Below are 12,662 nucleotides of genomic sequence, written 5' to 3'. Positions count from 1 at the left end.
TCATCATTTTCCTTCCATTTTTCTTTAGTTGTTCTCGTTTTCCCTCGAGTCATTAAAGGCTGGATCTACATATAGTCTTTGTTGGGGTTCCTACCATATGCGTTTGTACTTTTTTAGTTTATTAATTTAATTTGCCCATAAAGAGATAGATTTTCCAATTAAGGAACTATGGATCCCAACAAAAAATCAAAGCATGGGATTAAAATATAATTATAAACAATATTATGTCAGATACATATATATTCTAAAAATCCTACAAATTACTATCTGGAAATCCCTCCCAATAAAATATTACCTCGAATCATACATGCTTAGGAAGATTGAACTGTAGGGGTTGTTTGGAAGATGAGATGGTTTTATCTCATTTTATCTCATCTCATTTTTTTTCCAAACATCATTCAAATACAAATAGTTTTCAATTTCAAATTTTCAATTTTTTTTATTTAATCATTACAACTTTTCCAAACTTTCAAACAAAACACTTAAAAAAATCTAGTTTTTCAAATTCCAAAATAAAAATTATATTTTAAAAATATTTTAACTTTATAAGATTTTTATTCAATTTTTTCTCTCATTTCTTAAGATCTTATAAAACATCATAACTCAAATTATTTCACTACTATTCACATCACAAATTTCTCATCTCATTCTTCAAGCAACCCTTTAATAATTAATACCAAGGAATGCCTATTTATCCTATAGAAAAACATTAGGGGGTATATATCTTAAAGGAAAAAAGAAAAACCCAAAATTAGAGAAACTTGGTTTGGATTGGAAACTCATCTCATCTCATCATTACAATTTTTTAAAATTCTCACATAAAATATAATAAACAATTCAATTTTTTTAAATCTCAAAACAATAATAATATTAAAAAATAATATTAACAATATTTTATTCAACTCATCTAAAACTATCTCAACTCATCTCTGAATCCAAACGAAATGGATAGAAAATATAATACATTATATTAATAGCTGAAATTCCGAGCATAAATAAAATAAGGAAATTATAATCATTTATATAATTATGTTACTCATTTATAGTTAAGGTTCAGACTCAAGATTGAATTAGGGGTGGGCAGTGAGGCCCCACACCCCGCTGCCCCGCCCCCATCCGCTAGATGCAGGTGGCTCCACCCACCCTACATCTGGCATCCTAGCGAGGGCAGACTGGGCCCAACCCCGACCTGCATTTTTCCCACTCCGCCCCCTGCTTATATATATATATATATATATATACAAATATATAAAATATATATTGCATTGGTCTCCTATATAAACGTTGGCCTAGAAAGTTAAGATAATACAATCTTGTGAATACAAGTCTAACAAATTTAAAAACAATATTATTAGTTTTTAAATTATGGTTATATTTACAAATTTTAATTTATAATTTTAATTATAAAATAATTTGGATCCAAAATAATATTTTTGGATCCAAAAATAATTTTTAAGCCTAATGGACCATCAATACCATTGAAGTGGGCAGGAGGCAAGGTGGATGAGATGTCCGCCCCTGCCCCCCGACAATGTGGCGGCTCGCCTCTGCCTCCATGGGGCCAGGTGCAGGGCTGAAAATACTACCTCTGCATATGCGGGGGCGGGGTACGGGGAAGGGTTGACCCTATCCCTACATATGCAGGTATCACCCCTAGGTTTAATGGTTAAAAGGAAAGGAGAATTACCAATATTTTGTTCCAGTTATACCGCTCATTTTGCTCTATTGACGTAACACTACATGATGGTGTCAAAAATAAAAATATATATTCAAAACAAATTGGCATATAAAAATACAAAAAGATGAAAAGTGAATTTTCAAGTTCTCTCCATTCTTTTTATATTTGCATTTTTATTTTTAAAAACCTTAAAAATCACGTTAATGAAAAAAAAAAAAAAACAATATAACTGAAGCTAGATAGATAGTAGCATCTCTCAAAACAAAAGTGGTTGTCATCTTTTCACCAGAAGATATATTTGTATTGTTTTTAATCTCTCCGCAGATCACTCTCAGTGCCAAATGTCGATTCGTAGATTGTTTGCCACTCCTTCTTTAGTCAATGGTTGGCTCTACTTGACTTCATCTGCTCACGAAACTAGGTGCCTCCTCCCACTTGGAACGTTGCGTAATGCGTTGTGTTCCCAACAAGTACTTATTTGATCAATATCTTTTTATAATTATCTTTTTCGATTAAGATAACTACAACATTTAACGTTGAGATCATAATATTAAATCATAATTTTTTAAGAATAATATTATATCTATTACAAGTTTTACTATATAAATTTTATTACATGATTATGTTTTTAACTTTAATAATGCAATTTAAAATGTCATTATTTGTGTTATAAAGGTGTTGGGATAAAAGGAACGCCAATGTAAAACCCATCGAAAGTCATGGAAGATAAAAGCAGCCTGCTATGATAGGAAGTAAAGGAAAAAAGAGCGTGTCTCAATGAATTAGGCTTGTTTGGAAATGACTTGAAAATGAGAGGAGGCAATAGAGGAGGTCGGCTTCATTTGAGAGAGGGAGGATCGCTAGAGAGGATCAGGAGAAAACCAGAGAGCCCCAAGGTAACTTTTGGAGAGCTGTGCAGTATCGTTTAGTTAGATAGGTTAGATGAGATATTTTATTGAAAGTTAAATAAAATATTATTCTAATATAATTTTTGTTTTAAAATTTAAAAAAATTGAATTATTTATTATATTTTATGTAAGAGTTTGAAAAAGTTATAATGATTATATGAGATGAGATAAGATAGTTTAATTTTGTATAACCAAACTAGCCGGCCCGATTTGGATGACCAAAGCATCTCATCTGTAACTCATTTGGATTGTACGGTCCTAAAGTTTTGTCTATTCAAACATTGTATTTAATTTCTAAGTTTTGAAAACATCCACTTAAATAAACTGTAAATAAAAAGTATAAAACTGACAATGAACAATTCAAAATAGTAAATGAACAGTACAACCTAACGTGAATAGTTCAAAATCTCAATGATTTGGGTACTCTATAAATACTATGGGACCCATACATTTTTCAAATCTTAAAATGTCAAAACTATCTAATCTCAATTCACTATCCAAACATATATTTTTTTTACAAACTATCTTATCTCATTTTAACTCAAAAAAATCTCACTACTATTTAAAATATATGATCTCATCTCATCTCATCTGAACTGTATATTCAAATCGGGCCTTATTCAACCGTGTTAATAATGAATTTTATACTTAAGACCAATGAACATAAGTCTTAAAACCGAAGCATGTAAATAGTCTTTTTTTTTTTTTTTTATCATCAAGCAAGCCATGAATAAACACCTCCCATACACTACCACCAAGAACCATAGGGTCATTCGTTCATATTATTGAGGACACAAAAATACATCAACAAAAGAGATCCTTATTTTCAAATGAATATTGGGTGCATCATCAAAGGTCGCGTGACTAAAAAAATAAAAACCTTTGACATCTGAAAAAATGTTCCAACAAAATTAATATTTATTATATATATAAATTTGAATAATATAGTTTCTAATTGCTCAGAATATTTGGAACATATGTCGAAGCAAATCTTAATTGTAGTCTGTATTTGTAGACACCACCTTCGAGATATTCCATGGCAGCTATAAAACGCAACGCGGTTAAGTATTCTCGACCTTGGCTTTTTACTAAACTCGAATGTCAAAACCACGACTACCTGTACACGTGATAACCACGCGAGTAACACATCTTCCGACAAAGAAAGACCGTCCGATGAGGAAGGGTGAGCATATTGACCACTAGATTCGACACGTAGTAGACTCCATTGCGTGGCCGTGACAATTCACCGAAATTGGAAATCGAGGAGCGGGAGAGAGTAATGTAATGCAAAGCGGAAGCCGTAAAGGAGCCGCGATTGACGCGGCGAAGCAATCCCATTACCGTAAATAATCGCAATACCCAGACCCGAAATTCCAAAAAAGCCAAGAAACGCACAAAATCACGGCGGTTTCGTTACGGTTTCCGTTTTTGAAAAATCGTAGGTAGCGCCATAAACCCCCTGTCGGCTGTCACCTTCACGTTGTTCATAAAAATTAAAAATAATAATAGTAAGATATTTTATTCTCAAATTAGTACACCGTATACATAATTTGAATTATAAAATTTGAATTTTTAATTTTTTTTAAATTAAATTAAGTATATTCTACACACAAAAAAATGATATTTAAAAATCTTTACATTATACATAATTTATACGACGTGATTTAAAATTTAAAATTAAAATTTAAAATTAAATTATAATAAGTGAATAATATGCGATGGAAAAATATTTTTTAAAAATTTTCGATGACTAGTAATATTTTTTAGTATTAAAAAAAAAAAAGTAGGAAAATGTGGAATGTGTCCGAACAAGCCAGCTCAGGGAGAGCCAGAATAGAATAGTCAGCAACCCCGTATCTAAATATTCAGGGGAAAGCTAAATATTCAAATAGCAGTGAATTTGTGAGACACAAGAAGTGAAGATAATAAACCAATAGCTCAGCACCAGTTTCGCCCACGAACCAGCCTTCTTCTCAGTGTCCCGACCAACAAACTCGAACCATCCTTAAGTTTCCATTTTCCTCTTCATCCTTATCAGGTAAAACTTATATAAAAGAAAATACAATAACAAAAGATAGGATTTTTGGATTATGGGTGACTCTGTGGATTTATGTTGGGTAAATATATGTTGAATGAATGTAGAGATGGAGCAGTGCGTGGAAGAGAGAGCATTTAAATCAAGTTTGCGTGGAGAGTTGCCGGAGAAATCGACGCAGCAAGCGTTGTCGTTGGACGACTATTGTTGTGCTATCGGGGTTCCCGGCGAGGATTTCTTCGTGGATGACCTTCTGGACTTGTCTAATGCAGAGTTTGAAGATGGGAACGTCGTGGGACAAGAAGAGGAACAACTCGTAAAAGATTCCCTCTCCGGCTCGTCCTCCCAGGAACAAGTCGACGATGATAGTTCCAATTCCACCCATTTCTCTGGCACCGCTGAGTCTGAGTCTCATCTCGCCAGCGAACTTGCCGTTCCTGTATGTTTCTTAGATGAAAACCATGTTTTCCTTCACTCAGAAAACCCTTTTTTTCTTTTCAGAATTCCGTTAAATTTAGAGATAAATATAATATTTTTCTTATTTGGGTTTTGCAGGATGATGATTTGGCAGAGCTTGAATGGGTTTCCCACTTTGTTGACGATTCTCCGTCAGACTTCTCTCTTTCGTATGTCGCCGGAACACAGAAAGCTGAAACTCTTACTACGAACCGGTCCGAACAACCGGAGAGCAGACCGAGACCGAGTTCAACAAGACCTCCATGTTTTTCCTCGGCGGTTCCTTCAAAAACCAGAACCAAACGGACCAGGACCAGTAATCGCGTTTGGACACTCGGGTCGGGGCTCACTGAGTCAACGCCACCGTCTTCAGCATCTTCTCCAGGGTTTTCTTCGATACCTTGTCTTATCTTCACCAACACCTTCCAAAACATGGAGCTATTCGCGTTGGCTGAACCGTCAACGAAGAAGCAGAAGAAGAAACCCAGGGTTCTGACCGGTGGGACCCTGTTTCAGCGTAGGTGCAGCCATTGCCAGGTGCAGAAGACCCCCCAGTGGAGAACCGGGCCGCTGGGTCCCAAAACGCTCTGTAACGCATGTGGGGTACGGTTTAAGTCTGGACGGCTTTTCCCGGAGTACAGACCGGCATGTAGTCCTACTTTTTCTGGCAATATTCACTCGAATAGCCACCGCAAAGTGTTGGAGATAAGGAAGAGAAAGGAGATGGTGACTGAACCAGGATCAGGGTTGACACAGATGGTTCCAAGTTTTTGATAATTTAACCCAGAATACATGCGAGAAGCGGAGTTAAGAGACTTGTAACAGTATCGTAGGAAGGTTCTTAATTATAGCTCTTCTTTTTCTTGGTATTTTTTTTTATTATTATTTTTAAGGTTTAAACTTAGCTAGTATTTGTATTTTGTTCTAATGTTTAGTTCAATTATTTGATTATTTTTCCTCACTTTGATTTTCCTTTGAAACATTCAAAACAGTTGGGTGGATTTTGGTGTTAAATGGATGACCAACTTATGTTTAAAATGGATAGGGACACAAAAGACTGGTAGGGTCAGGTGTTGCAATTTGATTAGTTAGACTGATTTGAGACAGCCAGAGGTGCGTGTGGGTTTAGACATATCAGTACGGCCAATTGTTCTATGCCCGTCCTAATCATTTGATTATATAAGTTAGGTTTGAATTCAAAATATTTCGTCTTATTTAATCTAATTATTATTATTTTTTAAATTTTTATATAAAATATAATTAATAAATTTAAATTTAAAAATAAAAATAATATTATATTTAACTTTCATCTCAACTCACTATCTAAATATTTCTTAAATGAGATGAAAAATCTATAAATAATAATAAAATAATTTAATTTAAGATATTTTATGAAATTTTAAAAAATGTGAAAAAAAATTGATTAAAAATATTATAAAATTAAAATTAAATTTCTTAATATAATTTTTATTTTATGATTTGAAAAGGTTAAATTATTTTTTATATTTTGTCTAGAAGTTTAAAAAAATTGTAATAATTCGATAAAAAAAAGTTAGAAATTTGAAATTAAAAAATATTTATATTTAAATAATATTTAAATGTTGAAATCAGATGAAAGGAGATAGAATGAGATAAATTGAGACCATATGTAAAACCAAGCGGCCCCTAAGCCTCTAAGGCAAGTAGGTTTGAAGAATGAAATGAGAATTTTATGTTTTGTTTAAAAGTTTAAAATATTATGTTAGAATTTGAAAAAGTTAAATTGTTTATTATATTTTATATAAAAAATTGAAAAATGTGTAATGATGAGATGAAAATTGTGTCACATCCCATCCCCCAAACCTGCCTAACATTCTATTTCACTTCCATTTTCTCCCTCAATAATGGCTCCTCGTTGTCAAAGATTTATGAAAAATAATTGTACTGCACACTTTTATCTTATGGTAATAACTGTTCATCAAGAATCAGATTAACAAGAAGATGATAACAAGAAGATAAGAACAAGACAAGGGTAAAAGAAAATATTTGCACATGTTCAAAGTTAATATTAAAATAAGGGTGTAGTGATTTTCAAAGTTAACTACTTTGGATGGAGCATCACCTAAAATAAGCAACAAGTCAATGATAAGATGATAAAACCCAAGATAGAGAATAACATTTCTCTTGAAAAGAAATTAGGGTTTTGATATTACTCTTCATTCTAATTTTTTCAATCTCCAATCACACCAACCGATATCACTACTCTTCACTATGTATCACTGCTAACCAATCTTTCACCAATGATAGATACATAACGAAATTATGACTCCCAATAGACTCCGTGCACTAACTAAAGCCATCTAAGCTACATAGAGAAGTCATTACAAAATAAGTTTCATCATTTGGATATGTCATTCTTCCTGATTTTATTTTGAAGATCCTGTTTGGATTGAGAAACCATCTTAACTCATCTCATCATTACAATTTTTTCAAATTTCTACACAAAATACAATAAACAATTTAATTTTTTCAAATCCCAAAATAATAATAATATTCTAAAAATATTTTATTCAACTTTTAACTTTTATCTAAAACCATCTCATCTCATCTCATCTCACTATCCAAACGAGAGCTAAAACAACGCAGTGTTCATGTCGTCAACATGGCCTTATAATGAATATTAAGACAAACTACAACCACAAATGTCGAGCGAGAAATACAAATTGTAGTGAAACCATAATTTATTTGTTACAATGCTGTGAAAGAGATCATCCTATTCCTTCCTCAACAAAAGTATTATTACTCAGAACAGGATGTCAAAATAAAAATAAAAAAAATCTTACTTGGGTCGCCTTCGGTAAGGGTATAAAATGTCATCCAAACTATCCTTGACGTAGATGCACACTCTATTCACATTCCTGGCCACCCCTGATGCTACCAGGCCTGCATTCCTTTTAAACCTGCATATACATGGACTTCACTGAAATACTTAAAATGGAAAGCACATTAATAAGTTACTATATTACTATGTTTTTATCAGATTTTTTTTTTCATGCCTGTTCAGGTACTCCTCTCCTATATGATGAGCTGGCTTGTAGGTCCGAGATTGCGGTTGGGGAAGAGCATGAGCATCTTCTGGAAATGAAGAAACAGAAAGAGAGCTTAAATTCCAGAAGTCCAAAGCAAACTAATCAAACATTATCATATATTTCCTTGTTTGTGTAACAAGCTTAAACAGAATACCTTGTTTAAGTAACAAGATATTATCAGATATTTCCTTTCCAAACATCACTCAAAACACAAAATACTTTTTGATTTCAAATCTTCAATTTTTTAATCTAATTATTACCTAATCATTACAATTTTCTCAAACTTCCAAACAAAACAAAAAAAAAACAATATAAATTTTTCAAATTTCAAAACAAAAATAATATTAAAAAATAACATTCAAATAATTTTTTAACATTATAATATTTTTATTCAACTTTTTCTCTCCTTTCCCAAAACCCAATAAAATGTCTTAACTTAAAATCATTTCACTACTATTCACAGATATTCTGAAATATTCTAAACGTCCAAACAAGTCCTAAATCTTATGCTGTAAGAAATCTCATATCACTTCACAATTTTTAGAATTTCAAAAACATGGACCGGGCCAACTGTCAGTAAAACTCACGGAAGAATAAACCATATACAGAGGCAGCAAAGCAGGTACCTCCTCAACAGTGAAAGTGCATTACTCATCCCAGCGTGATTTTATTTTCATGCATTATAGATAATCCATTGAGAGATCTAGAGGCATTTGGATTCTGGAATCCAGATTATTACAAAATTGTTTGATATATATATATATATATATATATATTGTAAATTTTGAAAGGAAGTAACACCTAAACAACAGCTATGGCACATCTGCTTAATACAGAATATTCCCTTCAATCCTTAAAAAAAATTGAGTCTTTCCCAACACATCTACACCTTGGTTTTACATATTTATATTCGGCTATTTAATTTTCCAGCAACTTGGCACTGGGCTGATAGATTCATAGCACCCAGAATTAACAGCCCTCCAACTCTGCAGCTACTTTCTTTTTCTTTTTCTTCTATTTTTTGGGGGTTGCATTCTGCAGCCATATGAAATTTTACCTTGAACAAAAAAGGAACAAACTAGAAAACAAATGGCAAATTCAATTTGCAGCCACACAACTGTATTATTTCAGGAAAACACACTGCAGATCTAATGACCAGCAAGTCGCAAGTTTTCCACAGCTTTGAGAGAATCTAATCTTAAAGCAAACTTCTTCAAGACTCAATCTAATCAAGCATGTGTAACATAAAAGTTAAATGCAAATCTGTCTCTTTGCAACCACAATATTGTTAACTGTGACAAAACTCCTCGAGGGATGAATTCTTCACTACTTCGAACCATCCATAAAAATTAGCCAGAGGGGAAAAAAATTCTGACACAACAACCAGAGATTAAATAAAATTTTTCAGCAAGGACAAGCACATGAATTTCAATACCTTTAGGAACATGTGCAGGAGCATGGTCTGCAGGTCTTCTGTCCAACAATATCTGAAAGAGGAGAAATTATGTTAGATCATAATTTGATGAAGCAATAAGCGAGGACAACAGCAGGCAGCAGTAATCCCTTCCATATAGAAGGATTCGATATTAAAGTTTATGTAGGCAGGAGATCATTTTTTTATATGACGTGGAACCTCATCAAGCCCCAGGGCCGAGATACAATCCCATCCACAGATCCATGTAGTCAGGAAAAATAGAAAATACACAGAAAGAGAATACCAAAAGGAGCAGCAGGCACTCAGCAGTGATTGAACTGCACAGAACTTAAGAAATGAAAGAAAATCCACTTCTGGAGAAATGGGTGTTTTATTTATAATTTAGCTTTGTGCTTTGTGTACCTACACTCAAGGGTTTGTTCTCACACTTGGACAAAGTAATTCTGATAACATAAATCATAAATGTTCAATAGCTAGTAATATTCCCTCATTTCGCACAAATCCGAGTCGAAAAAAGAAAGTTATATATGGGTCGAAACAACATTTGTGTACAAGGTTGTAATCCAAATATCAAACAAGGCCTCAAACATAAAAATACAATGTGAAATGAGTTTCATTTATCAGGAAAACCAATGGGGAAGAGTAAAGTTATAACACCTCAAGCCCAACACAAAACGGCAATTCTGCTTGTTTATTCTGCTGATCACTTGAAGAGTTATTCTTGTCCACATACACTGAGTAACCAAGACAAGCATACTTGAAATCTGCAAGACTCCGGCCCTCTCTGGAAGCTTCCAACTCAGTTTCCCCGACAACATACCTTGGTACTGATCATGCAGTTAAAAAAATCAGTACATGTATTGCATAAGTTTCAATGAAAAACATCCTCATTTGGGAACTGAAATTTTCATAGTTTTTGAAAGTTTATTAGAATAAAACTAGAAAGAAAAATCATTGATACATCAGTCCTTGTATACAAGTCCACATAGTTATATCTCAACAATTTCATTACACACTTTGGTGAAAAGTCCTAGCGTCTGCCGTCAAAGAGCACATATTTCAAGCATTAGATTCTCAAAAGCAACTAGCACCATAAAAAAGGTGTTAATGCTCAAGAGATAGCATATAGACTAAGTTGAAAAGCAGCCTTTGTGTCAGGCAACCATATATGATGTACTTAAAACCTGAAATCATCATGAAGCTACTAGTGAAGGAAATCAACCATAAAAATCAAATTTTGACAACAATCAAATAATATCTAAAATATTTGAACTCTCATTATTGGGGACAAGAAAATAACACCCTCCACTATTCTGATCCTGCGTGCATTTCATTCAAGCTAAGTAAATAAAACATCAAACGGAAAGTTGCGATATTTCCTTAATTTTCTCAGCGACCAACCAAAGCGCAAGCATCACAAAAATCGAACAACATGGGAAATTGAATTGAAGATGGAGAGTTGCGACCTTGAAGTGCCTGGGATAATCCAACGCAGGTGGGTTTTTTGGATTTGGACTTTTGTAGCGATGAGTAGTAGAGACATCCCTTGCATGACTTTCCTTTTGATCCTTCGCTCTGATTAGGGTTAGGTTTTTGATTTTGCAATCCTCCCTCTGTGTCTTCTTTGTCCACCTCCGGCTCCATACTGCAAAAATTTCCCAATCCCTCTCTTCCTCTCTTATGCAACCCTACAGGTTAGCATCTGGATCAGCCAGGCCATTTGCACTAGTTTATGCCGTATGGACATCTTAAAAAGTAAATAAATTTTTAATTTTTTTAAAAAAATAAAATACCCTGCATAACTTGCTTAAAACTTTAATTTTTATTTCTAGATAGTAAGAAATTATATTAAATACCTTTTATTTTATTTTATTTTTTAACTGATATTAAATACCTTTTGATATGCAGGTTATACTATTTCATCTTGAAATAAAGACATTATGAATAATTAAATGGAAATATTGGTCAGTGATAGATAGAAAGATTATTAAAGTGACTCGCTTTTAACTAATTTATAATATACATGATTATTTAAAAAAAAAAAGTGGAAGAAGGGAATTTAAGTACCTTATAAGAGGTGTTTGAAGATAATTTTTTAATCAATATAAAAATAAAAAAATAATAATAATTTTTTAATCAAAATCCTGTAATGTTTTATATCAGCAAACATTGTGTATCCGAGATACTACCATAATAATGAGATCACACGTCATTAAGAAATCTCTAAAGTCTAAACATAATAAATATCCTTATGGGCGAGAAAACTTTTAGGTCCTTAGAAAAAATAAAAATAAAAAAACCTTCAAATGTCGGATGTGATTTGAGATATTTCTATGCATTAGTTGAGTTATTCTACTATCAAGCTAATGTGTAGAACACATCATCCAATCAGCTTATAAATATAATTTTTTTTATTATCGTCTCAAATATATTAAAGTCTCGTTTGTTTTTACATATGAAATTATATGAATTGAGATGAAAGTTAAAATATATTTTTTTAATATTACTTTTATTTTAGAATTTTAAAAAGTTGAATTATTTATTTTATTTTATGTGTGAATTTGAGAAAGTTGTAATAATGAAATGAGATGAGATGATCTATAAATAGTAGTGAAATAATTTAAATTAAAAATAATGCTAGATACAGTTTTAGAGTGTGTAAAAATAAAAGTCAGTTCGACGGGAAGCTTTTGAAAATGTAGTGCACCCAGGCAAATAAGAAACGAGCATCACACACTCAAAAGGTGCCCCCAGAAGTCTTCCCCGAAACCCACCAGTAGAGTGCGCTCCGCAATCATTTTAAAAAAGAATAGAATTTATTATTAAAAAATTAATTCTTATTCATATAAGTTCCATATTACTCACTTTTTAAAATAAAACTATGCAGCGCTTACACACTTCACGACTGCAAATATAATTTCTTAGGTCAAGCCGATCAACAAACCAAAACCCATGTTGCGTTGTGTACCAAGAGTGAAATCCAACATACAAATTTCCATTACTTCATTTTCATAATTTAAACCCCAAATAGGCGAAAATTTTCAACAAATTACAATTTCCGACCCAAACGCAAGTCAATATT

At 32.7% G+C, this 12,662-nt stretch overlaps 2 protein-coding genes across 4 annotated transcripts; one reads left to right on the top strand and one right to left on the bottom strand.

The window, feature by feature from the left end:
- Positions 1-4,441: 4,441 nt before the first annotated feature.
- LOC109006529 (GATA transcription factor 5-like) lies at positions 4,442-6,130 on the top strand. 2 transcript variants are annotated; one of them, XM_018985821.2, is made up of 3 exons: positions 4,443-4,624; positions 4,729-5,060; positions 5,177-6,123. In XM_018985821.2, exons 2-3 carry the CDS (start codon positions 4,731-4,733, stop codon positions 5,849-5,851), a joined length of 1,005 nt encoding a protein of 334 aa, XP_018841366.1. In that variant the 5' UTR covers positions 4,443-4,624; positions 4,729-4,730; the 3' UTR covers positions 5,852-6,123. The 2 variants fall into 2 exon arrangements, with proteins under 2 accessions (XP_018841365.1, XP_018841366.1); XM_018985820.2 differs by having other exon boundaries at positions 4,442-5,060; positions 5,177-6,130.
- A 1,578-nt stretch (positions 6,131-7,708) lies between these two features.
- On the bottom strand, positions 7,709-11,312 carry LOC109006530. Of its 2 annotated transcripts, none has more exons than XM_018985822.2 (5): positions 11,047-11,312; positions 10,238-10,407; positions 9,581-9,632; positions 8,113-8,191; positions 7,709-8,016 (listed from the first exon to the last, which is right to left on the bottom strand). In XM_018985822.2, exons 1-5 carry the CDS (start codon positions 11,222-11,224, stop codon positions 7,896-7,898), a joined length of 600 nt encoding a protein of 199 aa, XP_018841367.1. In that variant the 5' UTR covers positions 11,225-11,312; the 3' UTR covers positions 7,709-7,895. The 2 variants fall into 2 exon arrangements, with proteins under 2 accessions (XP_018841367.1, XP_018841368.1); XM_018985823.2 differs by having other exon boundaries at positions 8,113-8,188.
- Between the last annotated feature and the right edge of the window lie 1,350 nt (positions 11,313-12,662).

The sequence above is a fragment of the Juglans regia genome, chromosome 16, assembly GCF_001411555.2.
Source record: "Juglans regia cultivar Chandler chromosome 16, Walnut 2.0, whole genome shotgun sequence".
In the NCBI taxonomy this organism is placed as follows: Eukaryota; Viridiplantae; Streptophyta; class Magnoliopsida; order Fagales; family Juglandaceae; genus Juglans; species Juglans regia.
Note: the sequence above shows the minus strand (reverse complement) of the source record. Positions and strands in the feature narration are given on the sequence as shown.